The sequence below is a fragment of the Tamandua tetradactyla genome, chromosome 11 (genome assembly GCF_023851605.1).
Source record: "Tamandua tetradactyla isolate mTamTet1 chromosome 11, mTamTet1.pri, whole genome shotgun sequence".
Classification (NCBI taxonomy): Eukaryota; Metazoa; Chordata; class Mammalia; order Pilosa; family Myrmecophagidae; genus Tamandua; species Tamandua tetradactyla.
The window spans coordinates 50,429,449-50,449,038 of NC_135337.1; the positions used below are offsets into that span (position 1 = coordinate 50,429,449).

General features: G+C 36.2%; 1 protein-coding gene across 12 annotated transcripts in view; it reads left to right on the forward strand.

The window, feature by feature from the left end:
* SLC44A5 (solute carrier family 44 member 5) overlaps positions 1-19,590 on the forward strand; it is a 320,175-nt gene that overhangs the window by 257,898 nt on the left and 42,687 nt on the right. For all 12 annotated transcript variants that reach the window (XM_077120596.1, XM_077120600.1, XM_077120597.1 and 9 more), the window contains 4 exons: positions 5,842-5,926; positions 11,399-11,483; positions 17,475-17,603; positions 18,415-18,475. In XM_077120596.1, the coding sequence (XP_076976711.1) occupies positions 5,842-5,926; positions 11,399-11,483; positions 17,475-17,603; positions 18,415-18,475 (360 nt within the window). The remainder of the gene's footprint in view (positions 1-5,841; positions 5,927-11,398; positions 11,484-17,474; positions 17,604-18,414; positions 18,476-19,590) is intronic.

A 19,590-nucleotide genomic window follows, 5' to 3' on the forward strand; every position in this document is an offset into this window, starting at 1 on the left:
CAAAGGTTGTCAAAGCCTTACTCTAGAATCCTTAGGGCCTGCATTGAGATTGTCCCATAAGGATGTGACAAAGGCTCCAGACAGCATCTTTGTTTGCTACTGACACTTCCAGCACCAGTGGGCAGTTCATGGCCTTAGAACTGTAGCTTTGTGACCTCTTTGCAAACACCCATCCATTTCTGGGTATATTGCATTCTGGCAGCTTTGACAAACCAAAACACTCCTCTTCAATTTTTTGGAACAGTTTGAGCAGGATTAGTGTTAATTCTTTTTGGAACTCTTGGGAAAATTCAGCAGTGAAACCATCTGGTTCTGGACTTTTTTGTTAGGAGGTTTTAAATTACTGATTCAATCTCCTTACTAGTAATTGGTTTGCTGAGATCTTCTATTTCATCTTGAGTCAGTGTAGGTAGTCTGTGTGTTTCTAGGAATTTGTCCATTTCATCCAGGCTTTCTAATTTTTTGGCATACAGTTGTTCACAGTATTCTGTTATAAATTCCTTTTCATTTCAGGGGGTTGTAGTAATGTCCCTCTTTTTATTTCTGAATTTAGTTATTGGCATCCTCTCTTTTTTTCTTTGTCAGTCTAGCTAAAGGTTTGTCAATTTTATTAAGCTTTTCAAAGAACAAACTTTTAGTTTTTTTTATTCTCTCTATTGTGTTTTTATTTTCTATTTCATTTATCTGCTCTCATCTTTATTTCCTTCTGTCTGCTTGCTTTGGGTTTAATTTGTTATTCATTTTGTAGATCCTCCAGTTGTTAGTCAGATTTCTTGATTTGATATCTTTCATCTTTTTTAATATAAGCATTTAAAACCATAAATCTCTCTCTCAGCACTGTTTTTGCTGTATTGCGTAAGCTTTGGTATGTTGCGTTTTCATTTGCATTTGCCTCAAGATATTTCACAATTTCTCTTGTGATTTCTTCTTTGACCCACTGTGTGTTTAAGAATGTGCTGCCTAATTTTCCCATTTTGTGAATTTTCCATTTCTCCCTCCCTTTATTTATTTCTGGTTTCATTCCATTGTGGTTGGAGAAGATACATTGTATTATTTCAGTGTTTTTTAATTTGTTGGGACTTGTTTTGTGAACTAACATATGCTCTGCCCTGGAGAATGATCCAAGTGCTGTAGAGAGGAATGTGTATTCTGCTTCTATTGTGTCTTGTTAGGTCTAGCTGGTTTATAGTGTCATTCATGTTTTCTATCTGCTTAATGATCTTCTGTCTGGATGTTCTATCCATAATTAAAATTTGTCTATTGAATTCTCTTATTAATGCAGAAACATTTATTTGTCCCTTCAAATCCATTAATGTTTGTTTCATGTATTTTGGGACTCTGACATTTGTTGTATATATATTTATAATTGCATGTCTTCTTGTTGAGATTGCATGTCAATTCTTGTTGAATTGACCCCTTTATCAATATATAGTGACCTTCTTTGTCCCTTCAAACAGTTTGACTTGAAGTCTGTTTTATCTGATATTAGCATAGCTACTTCAGCTCTTTTTTCACGAAATACTTTTTTTGAGGCTTTCACTTTCAACCTATTTCTGTTTTTCAAATTAAGGTGAGTCTCTTGTAAATAGCATGTGGTTTGGTCATCATATTTTATCCATTCTGCCAATCTCTACCTTTCAATTAGAGAGTTTAATTCATATACATTTAAAGTAACTACTGATAATGCAGGATTTTCCTCTGTCATTCTGCTATTTGACCTTTATAAGTCTCATATCTCTCTCCTTTTTTTTTTTTGATCCTCAATTCTTCCCTTAATGCCTATTCTCATATTTACTTGACTTTTTTTGTATTGTAACATTTTGAGTCCCTTCTTAATTTCTTTCTGTATATGTATTTTCAGACACGTTCTTTGTGGTTACCTCGGGCCTTAAACTTAACATCCTAAATCTATTAACAGTCACATTAGATTTGGAACTAAGTTTACTTGAATTGCATACATATACATTGTTCCTGTATTGCTCCATCTTCCCACCTTTTTGTTGAACTTATTAAAAATTATATCATTATACCGTGTATGTCTAATACCATAGATTTAGCATTACTTTGTATGTGTTTGCATTTTAGAAACAGTAAGAAGTAAAAAGTGGTGTTATATACCAAAAAACATAATGCATATGGTTACCTTTTCTGGAGACTTTCATTTCTGTATGCTGCTGCTCCATAGTCTAGCATCCTTTCCTTTCAGTCTGAAGTGCTTCTTTTAGCAGAGCTTATGGGGCAGGTCTTGTAGTTGTGAACTCTTTCAGCTTTTATTTATCTGGAAATGTCTTAATCTCAACTTAATTTGAAAGAAAATCTCACCAGATATAAAATTCTTGGTTGTGGTTTTAGTTTATTAAAGCTGCTGAAATGCAATGTACCAGAAATGGAATGGCTTTTACAAAGGGAACTTATTAAGTTGCAAGTTTACAGGTCTAAGGCCATAAAAAATGTCCAAACTAAGGCATCCAAGTAAATATAAGTTGAATCAAGAAAAGCCAATCTAAGAAGTCCTGTGGCTGACTTCTGTGGTCCTTTGGCTTCTAGTTTCAAGCAGCTTCCCAGAGGGCATGTTCTTGTGTTGGCTGTTTCTGTCCTCTATATGGGCTCTGAGCTTTCTCCAAAATGTTCCCTCTTTTAAAGGATTCCAGTAAACTAATCAAGATCTACCTGGAATGGATGGAGTCATATCTCCATCTAATCAAAAGCCCCCACCCACATCTGGGTGTGTCACATCTCCACAGAAACAATCCAAAGTTTCTACCCCACAATACTGAATCAGGACTAAAAGAAATATGACTGACCTCCCAATATTGGATCAGGAAAAAGGGCATGGTTTTTCTGGGGTACATAACCACTCCAAACCTGCACAGTTGGTAATTGTTTTCTTTCAGCACTTTCCTTGTTTTATCCCACTACCTTATTGCATCCATGGTTTTTGATGAGAAATTTGTACTTTATCTTATTGGACTTCTTTTACATAACATGGTATTTTTTTCTTCCAACTTTCAGAACTGTTTCCTTGCCCTGGCATTTGACAGTTTGAATACTTTGTGTCTAAGTGTATTTGTTTTTGAATTTATTTGTTTTGAACCCCTGTTAAGGGTTCATTTGGCTTCTTGAATGACATATTCATGTCTTTCTTTAAATTTCAGAAGTTTTCTGCCATTATTTCTTTGAATATTCCTTCTGTTCCTTTTCCTCTTTCCTCACCTTCTGTGATTCCAACAGTGCATCTGTTGGTACAGTTGATGGTGTTTCACAGGTCTCTTAGGCTCTGTTCACTTTTATAGAATTCTGTTTTCTTTCTGCTCATCTGCCTGGATCATTTTAGTTGCCTTGTCTTTGAGATCACTGATTATTTCTTCTGTCCGCTCCCATCTGTTGTCAAAACATTCTAGGAAGTTTTCATTTCAGTCATTGTGGTCTTCAACTCAGGTAATTCTCTTTAGTTCCTATTGAGAAATTCTCTTATTTCTCATTCATTGTTTTTCTCATATCCTTTATTTCTTTCTCTGTGTTTTCCTTTATCTCCTTGAGCATATTCAGAATTTTTTTAAAAGTCTTTCTCCCCTATGTTCATCCAGTCTTCTTTATTGATGGTTTCTGGAGTTTTATCTTGTTCCTTTCGATGGACCATCATTTCCTGTTTCTTTTTTCATCTTTTAATCTTTTGTTGCAAGCTGTGCATTTTAATATTTTAAAGATAATATTTTAAATCCCAAATGTTAATCTGAGATTTAGTCACTGAGTTCCCTGTTCCTTATGTTTATATCCAGATAGTAATATGACAGGAATTTCCTTGGGTGCCAGGAGCTAAGAAAACAAACAAACCAAAGCAAAAACAACACCTTTCTTTATCTTTGCAAACTGACTCTGTATTGACTGATGCTCTCAGAGTTTAGTCCTCCTATAAAGACGATCAACCCAAGACAACAGTGAAGCACAAGGTCCTCTCAGTCTTTTCTGATGAGTATTTTCCTGGGCTGTGCTTGCTCATGGCCTTAGGTATTCTTCCATTTGTAGTAATTCAAATACCCCCTCTATTCCCTCTGAAATAAACTTCCTTTCCCTTGTGATTGCTCTTTTGTGTTACTTAAAGAAGGTAATCCTTTGGTCTAGGCCCTCTTTGATGAAATTGATTCTTACACTGCTTTAGCTGTCTGCTTCTGCCTGCAGGACAAATTCTGGGAGAGTGATCCAGAAATGAGTTTCCTGCTTCAGTCTTTCAAGCTACTTCCAAATAGATTGGTTCTAACATACAAGCACCACAGTATGCACACGGGGGTTACTCTGCTCCTTCTGGATAAAGGTCAGCAACTCATAGTTGGAAATATAGGCTGGCTCTACACTCTACCGGGGAGGAGCTGGGGAAGGGACCAGCAAAGCTGTCATGAGCTTCTACTACCTTTTTAGAGCTACATGTTCTTGATTCACCACTTGCTAAGTTATGGCATACCTTTATCTATTTTCCAGAGTTTTGAGAAAGATGTCTCTGCCAGTTTTTGATAGTTGCTGCAAGACTCTGTGGCAAAACAGCACCCTGAGACATCTTACACCATCATTTTGGTCAACTGGCTAGATGCCATTTTAATGCTTTATTTTATTGTCCACTTTCTTTATTCTGGAAAAATAAAGAAGGGAGGTTATGGCAGCAGTGATTACATCAGATTTCATAAGAAGATATTAAAAGATGAAACTAATTTAGCCACTATGACATTGGAGAAAGAATTAGACAAAGAGGTCTTTTCTTAGACACGAAAAGAAAGGCTAGATTGATAAGAAAAGTTGTTGAGAAAATTTCTCTTCCATGTTAAAATTCTCATTCAGAATTTTTTTTTAATCTTCCCAAATCACAGAGGCCATTTACATAAGGGTGATTGGATTATAACATGGATTATACAATCCAATAAATGTGTCTAAGAAGATAGCAGGACAAATGTTAAAGGAAGCAAAGGACAAAGAAGCATGTTTTACATGTTCAGAGGCAAGCATTAGATGACCAATACATTTCCTAGATTTTTAGGAATTATAATAATCAAATTGGAGAAGTTAGAAAAATTCAACTATAATTAAGGAGCTGACCCAATTTAGGTAGTGCATGCTACTTAGCTATTCTGTGGTTCTATTTTTCTAACTATTAAATCAAGTTTATAATTCTTGAGAAATAAGGGTGATAAATTAGTTTGAGGGAGAGCTTGGAATTTCCTTGAAAATACAATTGCATCCTCAGTTTTTATGAATTTTGAGAATACTTGATGCTTATAGTAAGCTTTGAGATGACTAGAAAAAATGCATGGTAAATCTTTATTATGTATTGTTTCTGCAGTTGCTACTGTTTGCCTTAACAACATTGTACAAAATCATAAAGAACTAGTCAATTTGAATTCAGCATTGTGTTTTCATTCTCTCTAGTTTTTTGATGGTTTTCACTTATTTATAACCCAAAACTATTACATCATATTATTTACTATAAATTTATTCTGCTATGAAGTCATTTAGTCTTGAGCCATAGAAAAAATGACTTCCAACCAACCAAGCTTTTGTAATGTGCCCTCCAATTCACATTCTAATAAATGTCATTTCCTAAGTGCATTACCTCATATTTTGGCTACAACCCAGATGAGTCCTGAGAGATTAAGAGAAATGTGCTTTCTGAATGATTGATCCATATTGTATTTTACATTTAATTAAGAAATTACTCTTTGAAGAAAATCAATACACTTCTGTGGCTGAGGGGAGAGGTTAGTGTATTATAGGTGATTCCTTCCCTTATCACAAATCAAATTGCTTTTAGTCAGCTGTGGCTGATAGGGGTTTTGTCCTTTCTTTTCCCTGCAGCCTGGGTACATGGTGACCCGAGGAGACTGGCCTTTCCTACAGACAGCGAGGGCCACTTCTGTGGCCAGAAGGGCACGCCCAATGAGTGAGTATGGCTACCTTTACTTTGTCTGATTTTACTGTCTAAGTTGAGATCTAGAGATCATTTTATATCAATCCTTCTGGACTTCTTCAGAAGGTTGAAATTCATATAGGGGGCTTGCCCTCACCGTTTTTCTAGACACAGGTTATAAAGTGTTGGGAAGTTTCATCAAAGGAATGATGTTGTCATCAGAATTTTATTAGAATGCATGAAAACGCTACTTAGTAAAAACATAATTACAGTGGGCAGATTGATGCAATGATTTTATCAGAAGCCATATTTTAAAATGCCTTATGAAATAGGCTACTGGAAGGCAGTTTTCTGAGTAGCTGTTAGAATTATATTTTCCAGGACGCCTGCTGATAAATCATTCCACCTTTCAAAGTGAGAGGTGCTACCCAGAATGTCTTCAGGGCTTGGTAGCCTTCACAGGACACCTTGGCTGCCACAAGCAATGCTCCTAGTAACTCAAACAAACTAGAATTTTCTGTCAAATTTCTTTTTTTTTTTTTCTATTGTTAATCATAACAGAAGTTTTATTTGGGGAGCATTTTCTACTGTTTTTTAACCATAAAAAAACGACCAAAAACATGAATCTCACATTTTTAGAAAAATTTTCCTTCTTAAACACTGGTCCATTTCTTTTCTATTGATCTCTGCTTTTTCATAATCAATTCAGTTTTGATAAGGCTGCTATTAGATAGATAACAAACAACGCTCCTCAAAAAAAAGCACAGCCCTGAACACTTAATTGTGTTCTTTATACTGTGGCAGCTATGGATCTTATTATCCCAAGAGATATATGTAGATTTGAAAAATAGATTCAGGAAAGGGTTAACAAAATTCACAGAGTAGAACTATTACAGATGATCAAGGGTGACCAGAAAGTTGGGGGAAGCAAATCTTTAAACACTTCAACCTGAATTTATGGGGGGCAAGGTGGCTCCTGAAAAAGGTCCTCAGTGCCTTTTAGAGACCACCAGACTAATTTCTGATGCAGGGTGGTAATTCTTATTAACCTCAGTAACTCTGACAACCCTAGACAATGAAGGTTACACTGGGTCAAAGAAAGCACCAGGTGGTAAGAAGCTACAAAGGTCTAAATCTCTAGTTCTGTAAAACAGGCTATTTTAAAAAAAGACCTCTGTACCAATAAGTTCCCCAGATCTAAGCCAATGACCTACTTTTTTTCCAACAAAAATGATACCATAAATTTCAGTATATAAGATCATTAAAAGATTATCCTATGGTTACATGGTATGTGAATATATATCAATTTAAAAAAAGATTATCCTAATTTAACACAGACATGCTCATTAAATGTTTGTTTACAATACATTATATTGAAAATTATACCGATATCAACAGTATGTGATGATAAGTAAATTGTGTCCCATCCATTTAATAAAAATAGTTAAAAATTATATTTTCATAGTCTATCCTGTTGATTCTCCTTTATATTTTCTGAATTCTATGTCATGATTATAACTGCTTTCCCTCTCCTGAGAATTATAACAGCATTCTCCTATACTCTAGTACTTTTATGGTTTCCTTTCCTATATTTAAATTTCTAATCCAGTTGGAATTTTTTTTTAATATATGGAATGAAGTAGGAATCAAGCTTTCTTTTTCTCTAATTGCAGAGCCTGTTGTTCCAGAACAGTTTGTTGAATAAGTGCCCCTCTTCCCCTCTGATTTTTGATCCCACAATTGTCACATAATAAACCTCCTCTCCTGTGCTCTTTAGTCCACACACTTGTTAAGTTGTGGTGAATTTGGTCTCCCATGTTATATGTTTAATCTAGACTTGGAAGTCCTGAACATAACTTGGCAAAAAGTATCATTAAATAAAAAACAACAATAAAAACCCACAGATAAATATATGCACATATGTATTTCTATAACAAAATAAAGCTTATCTATGCCAGTTATGCATAAGCAGTTTAGCCCGACTAGGGGGAAATATTTGTAAGACTGTAAACAATCATAATGTGTGCACCTCTTAGAGTTATGATATACTTATAGCTACCCTTAAATTCTAAATATGGAAGGCATTCCTTAGAACTGAGCTTAAAGTTTTATCCTCATGTTTAGAGATGGTGTGATAATATTTGGGAAATAGAATTTGGCCATCTTGTGCCTCATTTATCCATCCCTTACCAAAAGAACACTGGGAGAAACGCTGGGAGTTTTCTAAAATGTCAGAACAGATGAAATGGGACTTCTAAGGAAAACAGAGTGCTGGGTGGATGGGTATGACTTTCTCTGACAGGTCTTTCTTTATCTGGCAGCTTCTTGAGATTTCTTCTCAAAAGCAAGAACTCAACTGATTTTGATGCCACCTTCTGGCTATTACAGAAACTTCAGTTTATAAAGTTTGTGTTAAAAACAACTTTGAACAGTGTCTGAAGCAGCATTATTACCAAATTAGACAGACGGGAATACCCATTTCCCCAGTATGCGATTCAGATAGAGAAACAGGAATGATTAAGAAGACAAAGCTTTTCATAAAAATATTACAAATTTCAGTTCACTGAAGTCCCTCTCATAAAATGGCAGGGATGTCCCATAAATCTGTTTGACTGAACACACCCCAGACCCAGATCTAATACTTGGTTTACATTTTTTAATATCTACAAAAAATATGTATGCACATATCCTAGTTTGCTAGCTTCCAGAATGCAATATTCCAGAAATGGAATGGCTTTTAAAAATTTAATACACTGCTGGTTTACAGTTCTAAGGCCGAGAAAATGTCCCAATTAAAACAAGTCTATAGAAATGTCCAATCTAAGGCATCCATTCAGGGAAAGATACCTTGCTTCAAGAAGGCCGATGAAATTCAGGGTTTCTCTCTCAAGTGAGAAGGCACATGGCGAACACAGTCAGGGCTTCTCTCTCAGCTGGGAGGGCACATGGCAAACACGGTGTCATCTGCTGGCTTTCTCTTCTGGCTCCCAGTTTCATGAAGCTCCCTGGAATGGAGCTTTTCCTTCTTCATCTCCAAAGCGCTGGCTGATGAACTCTCTGCTTCATGGTGCTGCAGCATTCTCTGCTCTCTCTGAAACTCCTACTTTCTTCAAAATGTTTCCTCTTTTTATAGGATTCCAATGAATTAATCAAGACCCACCCAAATGGGTGGAGACATGTCTCCACCTCATCCATTTTAACAACCACTCTTGATCATTCAAGATTACATCAAGATCACAACAAGATGTGACTTCCTAACTCACATCTCCAGGGAGATGATCTAATTACAGTTTAAAACATACAATACTGAATAGGGATTAGAAGAAAGGGCTGCCTTTACAAAATGGGATTAGGATTAAAACATGGCTTTTCTAGGGTACATACATCCATTCAAACCAGCACAGCACATGAAAGTAAATCAAGCAGTAATGAAGAACTTTACAATGAAAGCAATGGCTTCCCTTCCAAGCACATCTCAACCTGTTTCATTCCAAAAACAATCTCTTCTCGCTCCGGTTTTAGTTCTTCTGGAAGTTTTTTTAAATATAACTTTAAATAATATATTGACTCTTTTATTTTGTGCTTTAGTAAGTATCCATTAAGAATCTACCATGATAAATGAAGATGAAACTCTTTTCCTGATCCCTCTCCTCTTGCCATGTTTGATAGCTATATTATTGTTTTTAGATTTCCTAATGGTTTCTTTTGTGACTTTAAATAGTATAGTAACACATCTATTTCTTGTTCCACTCACTTTAGTCAGTGCTTCAGTACCTCTTAATGTAAGAGAAGCACATTATCCCCTCCAACTCATCTCTCCACCTTTCTTTTCCCCTCACCTTCCACCTTCTACAGGAACCCTTTACACCACCGCGTGGGTACCGTTTATGTTCAATTCTGCAACGTCAGCCGAATCTCTCATATTCTTTCCTTCATCTTCTGTCCACAGGTTGATTCTCAAAACCTGAAACAATAAAAACATTTACTTCATTACAGCTTATGTAAACATTATTCATTGCCAAATGAATTTCATTTCTATCATGTCCCTGATAGAAACATAAAATCTTAGACTTTTTTAGTGGCGTAGGATCATTCCACATCTTACTTTGCTTCAAAATAGGACGACATTCTTGCATAATTTTTGTTTGCGTGCAAGTTTTTTCTTGAAAAATCTTTACCAGGACCACAATTTTTTCAACTATCTCAATCACAGTATTTTTCAGAAGCACCCTTTTCTCTGAAGATAGACCTTGCAGAGGTTTTATCTTTTTGCTCCATTCTACATGCATTGAATTCTAGGCCTACTGCATAGCTTTAATTCTGAGATTTTTCTGCCTTGTTAGATTGGACACTTTTCCTAGAGTTGCTAGATTTAGCAAATATAAATACAGAATGCTAAGATTCGAATTTGAATTCCAGATAAATAACAAATAATTCTAAATGTAAGTATATCCCATGCACTGTTTCCTATAATGCACAACTTCTTTCTTTGGTGGCTCCCTTGTTGTGTGGGAACACTTTCAATTATCATCCTGAGAAAAGGAGCATGGGAATGAGAAAAACCTTCTTGACCAAAAGGAGGAGGAGAGAAAGGAGACAAAGTAAGGTTTCAGTGGCTGAGGGATCTCAAACAGAGTCGAGAGTTTATCCTGGAGGTTGTCCTTATCGTTATATAACTATCCTTTTTTAGTTTATGGAGTATTGGAGGGGCTAGAGGGAAGTAACTGAAACTGTTGAACTGTGATCCAGTAGCCTTGATTCTTGAAGATGATTGTATAACTATATAGCTTTTACAATGTGATTGTGTAATTGTGAAACCTTTGTGTCTAAAGATCCTTTTATCCAGGGTACAGACAGATGAGTTAAATAAATAAATAAATAAATAAATGATAGAAATAAAGGGTAAAAATTGGGTAGACTGAAATACAGTGGGTCAATGAGACAGTGGGCTATGAGGTGTGGAATGTATGAGTTCTTTTTTTTTCTTTTAATTTCTTTTTCTGCAGTGATATAAATGTCCTAAAAATGATCATGATGTAGCGTACACAACTATGTGATGACACTGTGAGCCATTGATTATATAATGTGATTGGACTACACATGTACAGATATTTCTCAGTGGAAGTATTTTTTTTCATCAATGTGTTATAAATTTCTCCATGCATTAAATGTTCTATTTAACATTAGTTTCACCATGCATTAAATGTGTTTTTTAACATTATTTTCAATGGCAATGTGATTGTCCGCTTTATGGTTGTACAATCCTTTATTTAACCAATCCATTGTTAATGGACAACTGATTATTTCGATCTTTTACTATTTAAGAGAAAAGGTACGTCTAATGTTCAACAAGGTAAGGGGTAGTTGGGGAATATATTACACCTGTCTAGAAAAAATGAAGCTAATATGTAAGGGTCATATTAAAAGTGATTGAGATCTGAAATGGTATGGAATATTTCCACGGTTGCTGAAAGGATTATTTTATGTTGTTTTCTTTCTTAACAGGAACAAGACTCTTTTGTTTTACTTTAACATTCTAAAATGTAGCAATCCCTCAGTGATTATAAACCTGCAGTGCCCTACCACACAGGTAAGTCAAAAGACGGCTCACTACAGGTAAGCCAAAAGATGGCTCACTGGTATTAGCAGTTGTGAACACTTGGGATGAAAGAACTCAGAAGTTCCATTTGAGTTCTGTCTGGTTAATGATGAATTTACGGAAGGTGGCCAGACATAAATATGAATGCATGTTGAGTCATATACAGTAAAACTAAGCAGGGATTAATCATTCTAGACTTTGCAAGGAAACAGTGATTATCTTATACAACCAACCACTTTTTTTAAATGAATAAACTGCAGCCTAGAGAAATGGAGAGATTTTTCTCAAGATCATATTGTATTAGAAAGAGTTATACTGTCTACTATAACTAATTAACTCCACTTTTTCAGCAACTCAACATAGTAAAGTTTCTATCTTGTCGGCATAACAGTACAAGGTGTGTGTGTGTGTGTGGTCAGTGGGTGTCTCTCCTCCATGACCACTCAGGAACTCAGACTCTGTCATCCCCTAATTCCTCCTCCTCATCTGTATCTAGTTGCCGGAAAGGGAAAAGGAGGATGAACAAATCACTCCTTACTCTTAATTGCTTTGAATCAGAAATGTCGCACATTGCATTGCCACTCATGTTTCATAGATATGACCTAGTTTTACATGGTCACATTCAAAAGAAAAGAGGAAAGAATTGGACAATGGAATTGTGGTCTTGGCGGTCTCTATACCATGGGGAAAAAAGCATAAATTTCAGTGACAGCTAGTTGCATCTTCCATAGTCTATCCCTCTGGCCTCCAGTACACCCTTCTTATTCCAAGGGAGACAAACCAGAGTCCCATATTAGAATGTCTTTGGGCCAAAGTCCAGGGATGAAGCACAGTCCTTTCCATCAAGTCTAGATGTGATGCCTACAAACGAAAGTAAGTATTTGACCCTACACACTAAATGTACAATGGAGAGCAGACAGGAGTAAGATAGCAACACAAATGCCCATGGCCTTTGGTGTGTGGCCATGATGGAATCTGCTCAATGGGCACTGTGATGACTCTTCCATCTCAATAGAGGAGAGTCCTTTATTAGACCTGAACTCCCTAGTCCATTGTTTCCTGTGGCCCTTTGCTCTGCCATCTGGGATATTACTTCCTGCTCATTATCCTCCAGGCTATGCCATAGCTGAGCATTGGAAAATATGCCCTCCTTAGAGGCCATATAGCTTTTGAAGCTCACTTCTTGCTGTGCAAATTTAGCCCCTCAGAAATTATTTTAACAATAAAGGCTTTTTCAGGCTAGCTTATGATTTGTTTATAATATAACTACCTCAACAACTTGGTAAGCTTTTGACTTCTTTGCTACCTGTTGGTTCCATGTGTTAGTAAGCATACCCAAAGATCTTCCCTAGACCTAGTTCAAAAGTCTGTTTTTATTGCTTTCCTTCCTCATCTTGCTCTAAGACTTTTTTCTTTTTTCTTTTTTTTAACATGGGCAGGCATTGGGAATCGAACCCAGGTCCTCTGGCATGGCAGGCAAACATTCTTGCCTGCTGAGCCACCGTGGCCTGCCCTCTAGGACTTTTAAAATCTCATTTCTTGCTAACACTAAAGCCCAATTGTATATTTTGACATCTTAGTTCTGTGTCCACCTCCACCACAGGATCCTGTTTCTACCACACTTACCCACTCCAAGGTCACCTTTATCAGGATCAATAATTACCACCCTTTTGTAATCTCAGCCTCAAGCATCCCCTTCTTTGTCATCTCATTTTAGGGCACAACATTCCTCTGGGTTTCCTTCTAACTTTGGCTACTAACTATCAGTCTCCTTTGTTGGTTTCTTTTTAATCTTTCTAACTTCTAAATTTTGGAATTCCCTCCCTCACAAAACTTAGCCCTTCTCTAAATCTACATTTGCTCCTTTGGTGGCCTCACGCAGTCATAGGGCTTCCATGATGTGTATACGCTGCCCTCCCTAATTTATATCTACAAACTAGTCCCCTTCCTGAACTCCAGACCTCTGTATCAAACCACCAATGTAACATTTCTACATAGATATTTAGTGGGCATCTCCAAAATGGAATTCTTCTGATCCCTAACCCCATCCCAAACACTGTTCCTCCACCCCCATTTCAGACTCATTGAATTATCCTTGATTCCTCTCTTTCATTCCCCATGTTTGAGCTGTCAAATAATTCCTTTGGTCTCCCTTCAAAATATACCCTGAATCTAACAACTTCTTACCGCCTTTATCCTATTCCAAGGAACCATCATTTCTTTTCTAGATTAGTGCAATGAACTCCCAACTGCTTTCGCTGCTTCTATCCTTGCCCCTCTGCAGTCTCTTCTCCACCTAGTATCCAGTGTGATCCTGTTAAATATAAATCAGACTATGTCTCTCCTCTGCTTAAAACCCCCCACTAGCTTCCCAAGTTACTCAGAGTAAAAGTCGAAGTCCTAAGAATGGCCTGCCAAACCCTTTACTGGATGGCCAACTCTCTGATCGCTTATCTTACTACTTTCCCTTTGCGCACTACATTTGGGTCAGACTGGCCTCCTTGTTATTCTTCAGAGGATCCAGACAAGCTCCTGCCTCAGAGTTTAGCCTTGCTATTCCCCCTGCCTACCACGCTTCCTACAGAAAGAGTATATGTCTTAGTCACTTGTCTTCAAGCCTTTCTTCAAATGTCACCTTCTTAGTAAGAACTTCCTTGACAACTTATTTAAAATTGGAACCACATCCAGCCACCCCTTCCACTCACTAGCCTCCTTTCTAGCCTATATTTCTCTGTAATGTTTATTATTGTTTTAAATAAACATTTGTCTTATTTATTGAAAATTGTTATCTGCTTCCAACTACTAGAAAGCAAGCTACTTGAGGGCAAATAGTTTTGTCTGATTTGCTCAGTACTATGATCACAATGGCTGAAACAGGCTCAAAGTTGGTGACAAATATTTCTTGAATGAATAAATAAATTAATATCTTCCTATTCCCAGTCCATGAATTTTTCCATGGTACCAAACTAATTCATCATTCTTATGATAAAAAAAAAATTTCCTTGTACATTGCAATTTTTTGTGTGTGTTCTAAATTTCATAAATGATTTATTAGATACTTTTCTCATAGCAGATGTGATTTTTAACCTCTGATGTAACTCTCTTTTCCACCTATCAAATCCTAATTTGTTTTAGAGTGTTAATCTTATATGAATTGAAGATGTAAAAAATGGTGCTAAAGAATTACATTCAAAGTACCCTTTGTGGCACACAGAGAAATAAGAACTGAGTCAGAATATATTTTACCTGCTAATAATGCAGACTTGTGCATACTCTGCAAGACAATGGTGTATCTGCAGATTTTATGCATTTTTTTTTTTGATTAACTGACAGCATAGTCCAGATATGTGTCTCAAGCATTTAAAGGACAGGCTGTGCTCAAGTAGTATACCCAGCCTCAATGTGACCTTCATTTTGGGCTAATTATATGTTGATTGCTACTAATCAGCACCCTATTTTGAAGAGAACAAATTGTTCTGATGGAGGGAGAGAGTAAAGAGCAGTTGCTGTATTGTTTTTTAACAGCTCATTTTGTCTGGAGTGAGATATGATGTGATTCTCTTTAACAAACAACTTTTACCATTTTAATTACCTTCATTTATATGTTGCATGCATAGTACTTTTATATAGGTATACATTTTATGTATTGGTATTTATAAATGCAAAAGTCATCAGGGTCCCAACTCAAATGTTCCTACCATCATTTAAAGCCTTCGAAAGCATTAATACCTTCAGTACTTATTTTTATAAATCCCTTAAGGATATCCAATAGGTTAGTAGTTCAGTTTTCTTTTGGAAAGTCAAATAAGTAAATTATCAAGGTCTAAATGTCTGTGAGGAATCCTCTAACTTATTGATGAAATGTTCAAGTTAGCTCCAAACAGAGATGATTTTTGGCAATTGCATTAGTAACCTTAGCCTGGAGGGATGTGCCTGAAACTGTTGAGCTGTGTTCCAGTAGCCTTGATTCCTAAAGATGACAGTATAAAGATATAACTTTTACAATGTGACCATGGGATTGTGAAAACCTTATGTCTGTTGCTCCTTTCATCCAGGATATGGACAGATGAGTAAAACAATATGATACAGAATAAATAAATAAATAATAGGGGGGACAAAAGGTGAAATCAATTGGGTAAATGGAAATACTGGTGGTCAACGAGAGGGGGTGGTATAGAATATGGTATGTAGGAGTTTTTTCTTTTTTCTTTTAACTTCTTTTTCTGGAGTGATGCAAATTTTCCAAAAAGTGATCATGGTGATGAATACACAACTATGTGATGACATTGTGAGCCACTGATTGTACACCAAGTATGGCATGTATGTGTGTGAAGATTTACAAATGAAAATATTTTTAAAAAATAACCATAGTCTTCTCCCAAAAAATGTGGGCATCCTGGATGCTGTGGAGTCATTCAGCTTTTATTGGAAATTGCCTGTGAGACCACCAGAAGTGTATAGTGTATGTGTATGTGATTGTATGTGTGTGTGTGCATGTGTGTACATTAACGACTGAGAAAAAGAAAATACATATTTTTAGGAGGTGTGAATTTAGACATGGGTTGTTTACCTTGTCAAAATTTCTAGAAGGAATTTGGGCTGCTGCTACTGGATGTCAGTATCAATTGTGAGATTTGAGGCCCCCATCTAGTTATCCACCTACTAACTTAGCTGCGGAGTAGACAGAAAACATCCTTGTTACAGCAGCAACATGACCCGAAAGAGGGGAACGAGAAAAGTCACTTCAGCAGCAGTGTTTTATCTAACTGTACCAAGGGACTGAGCTGGAATCAAGTCAGAGCAATTAGTTACCAAAGGACAGTAAGGAGATGGAGCAAAGTCAGGACCGAAGAATATTTTACAAGGGGGAACTGAAGTGGAAGAGAGAATGTGCAAGGATTGACTGCAGCTTTCATGGCTTAATACGATCTTCCATTGCTTTTATATTTTGAAAAAGCAAAACCAATAGAGTACATCTTCTGTGATTCTGCTTTCCCTCTGTAGAGTTACTAAATGGATTTCAATCTTTCTGTGGTGACTCTGTGGGCTAACATAATGGGCTGACACAATCTAATAGGCCCCATATTTCATTAATATAAAATAATTGCATAGGCCGGCTCTCTCCTCACATCTGAGTGGTGTTGGTAAAAGACTATAATAATGATTGAGTTGAGCAAATAGCCCTAATTTTTTTAGTTTCTAATGGTGATAAAACCCCAATATAAATTATTGAGAATTCACTGGCACTGATAAATAATGACATAAAATGTCAATATTCAAAGCATTTTTAATTACACATGTATAGATTTGGGCCAAACAAAGTAAGAGTCTAACCCTGTATATGCATAAACCAGACAGGGAAAATTAATCTTAGATTATACCCTTATCTGCCAATTCAGAAAAGCATAAGAAAATATTTTATTAAAAGTCCATCGTTGTCCTGTAGTGGTGGTCGTGTGAATCTACACATCATAAAAATTGGAAAAATGAATGAAATATACATACTCACACATAAATGAGTGCATATAAAACTGGTGAAATCTGAAAAAGGTCACTGGGTTGTATCAATGTCAATTCTCTGGTTGTGATATTACAGTTATCAAAGTTACTACCATTGGGAGAAACTGAGTGAAATGTACATGGATCTCTTTCTTATTTCTCACACTGTATATGGATCTACAGAGATTTAAAATCCAAAGTTAAAAAAAAAGAATGAAATCCAAAGTTAAAAATAAGTCCATCACTCTACAGCATCCAATTGTTGCAACATCAACATTAAAGAGTAAGAGGTAGAAGTTAGTAAGAAGTATGTGGAACTTCATCATTTACAGCAAGTTTAGAACATGGACTTAAGTTTCTTAGATGGAAAACAGTGCTTTTTTCTTTATTGTGGTAGGCAATTTAAAAGTCTAATTTTATGGATACTTCCTTGATTTGTTCAACTCAATTCAGTTTCTGATACTGTGTTCCTTTCCTTTGTAGATCTGTGTCTCCCAGTGCCCAGAGCAATTTTTAACCTATACAGAAATGCAAATTAAAAACAGAAAAAACAAAACCCACTGGGAATACTACAAACAGTTCTGCAAGGTGCAGTTTGATAAGCCTGAGAAGGTATGTGTGTTTTAATCTAAAATGAGAGAACTTAATTTTTGTTTCACTCTCAGTTTTAACAGGAGCATATGTAACTGGACAAGCTCCCAAATCTTCTAGGGATTACTAAAGGCAACACTCAGCTAAAACACACACATGCCCACTCACAAAAATGCCCACGCCATTTATAGCATTTCATTTTTTCGATTTGGAATATTATGAAAGACTGATAAGTTTAGCTTCAATTATTCCCTCACACCAACAAGCTCTCAACTTTGATGAACATTTTTTATTTTTTAAGCTGTCAAGAGCCAGGAACTAATGTCATTTGCAGTCACCATTTCATTTATGTGGTGATGAAACCCCATGGCTAATTAGTAACAAATGGAATTTTACTTCCAAACCCAGTTTGATAATCACTCATTTTAAAAATTCCAAACTCTACCCAGGTTTGAGATTTTGGAGGGAATTCTGAAGCTTCATTATGTTAAATAATATTGATGGCTCCTGAATTAAAGAAGGTTTTTCAGAAATGTTGAAAGGTTAGAGACTGAGTATGTGACTAAAATAAAGATACACACCTTCAAAGGTGTAATTTGGTTTCAGTGGGTCTGGTTTTATTATTATTCCATTTTAAATTACACTTAGGCTACTTAAGAGCATTTGTTGCATATGTGTGTGCTACTCTCACAATTGCTATTATTAGAGATAATTTGGAACAATGTAATCATTATGAAATTAAAATTTTTTAAAGAACAAATTTTTATATTGAGAATAAAAGTAGTTGTCATATAGTCTTTGGAATGTTAACACACTTTTCCTTCCATTTCAGTCTCTCAACCAAATTGTACTGACTGAAGATTGTCCAACTGCGATTTATCCAAGCAGACCTTGTAAGTGGTTATTATTTTATCTTAGAAACACAGAATCTACCAAGAAATTTTAAAATTCAGATTCCTTAATTCATAACTGAGGAAACTGAAGCTGAGAAATGTCCTCTGACTGGCCCAAGGTCCCAGAGATAATTAGCCAAAGCTAAAGCCCATTTTGACTCCAACTAGCAATCATTCCACTGAAACACTCGATTTTAGGGTTTTACTATAATATACATGCAAAAAAATACTGAAAATTAACTTTTAAATGCCCTTTAAGATTGATTATTTGGTGATCTATGGACTGCATAAGTACGTGTATAGACAAACTCATATGTACTCCTGAAATCAACAAAAAATTTGTTCAGAAACTGCCCGGGGGCAGAGAAGGATGCTTTAATTTACAGTAAACATCATGAAATGGGTTGACTTTTAACAACAGGAATGTATTAGATTACATTAAGAAGTAAAGAAATGTCTAGATCAAGGTATCATCAAGGTATTTGCTGGACAAGCCAGGAAATCTCACCTTGGGGGAGCCTTGGAAGAAGTACTTCCTCATCTCCTCCCCAGGGTACTTTGGAGTTGGCCTGTACACGCTTTGAGGTTCCCTGGCCCTGTTCCGGCTGGTAAAGACTGACTTGGGATAGTACTCTCTGGTGTGCCCCTCCTCCCAGAATTTGCCTTCCAGACAAAAAGCAACTTGAGACAAGGAAAGAGAAAATCAGGTCCATTTCATCTCATCTTCATTTGGAGTCTCATCTCTCCTTCAACCTCTTGAACAGCTGCTATGTGGACCTGGTTAGGATTAGGGTGAATCAGAATGCAGGGTAAAGGTTGATATTGTCTGTATTTATAACTTCAACCTCTGTGTGAGACCAAAGGAAGAGATGTTTATTTGTTCCAAAATTTAAATTTTCTGTATCCGACTGTCTAATTTAACTTGTCTGTCCAGTTTATTTAAACAACCTAATCACATAGAATCTAGAATAGGGAAAGAGATCTTATTATTCTGTACATGTTTACAGTCCAGAGTAGTGTGGACAGAAAATTAAAAAAAGCATTTACAAAGTCCCCTTGAGGGACTGAGGGAAATGAGGAACTATTAAACTTCCCCACCTGGGGAATTCTTAATA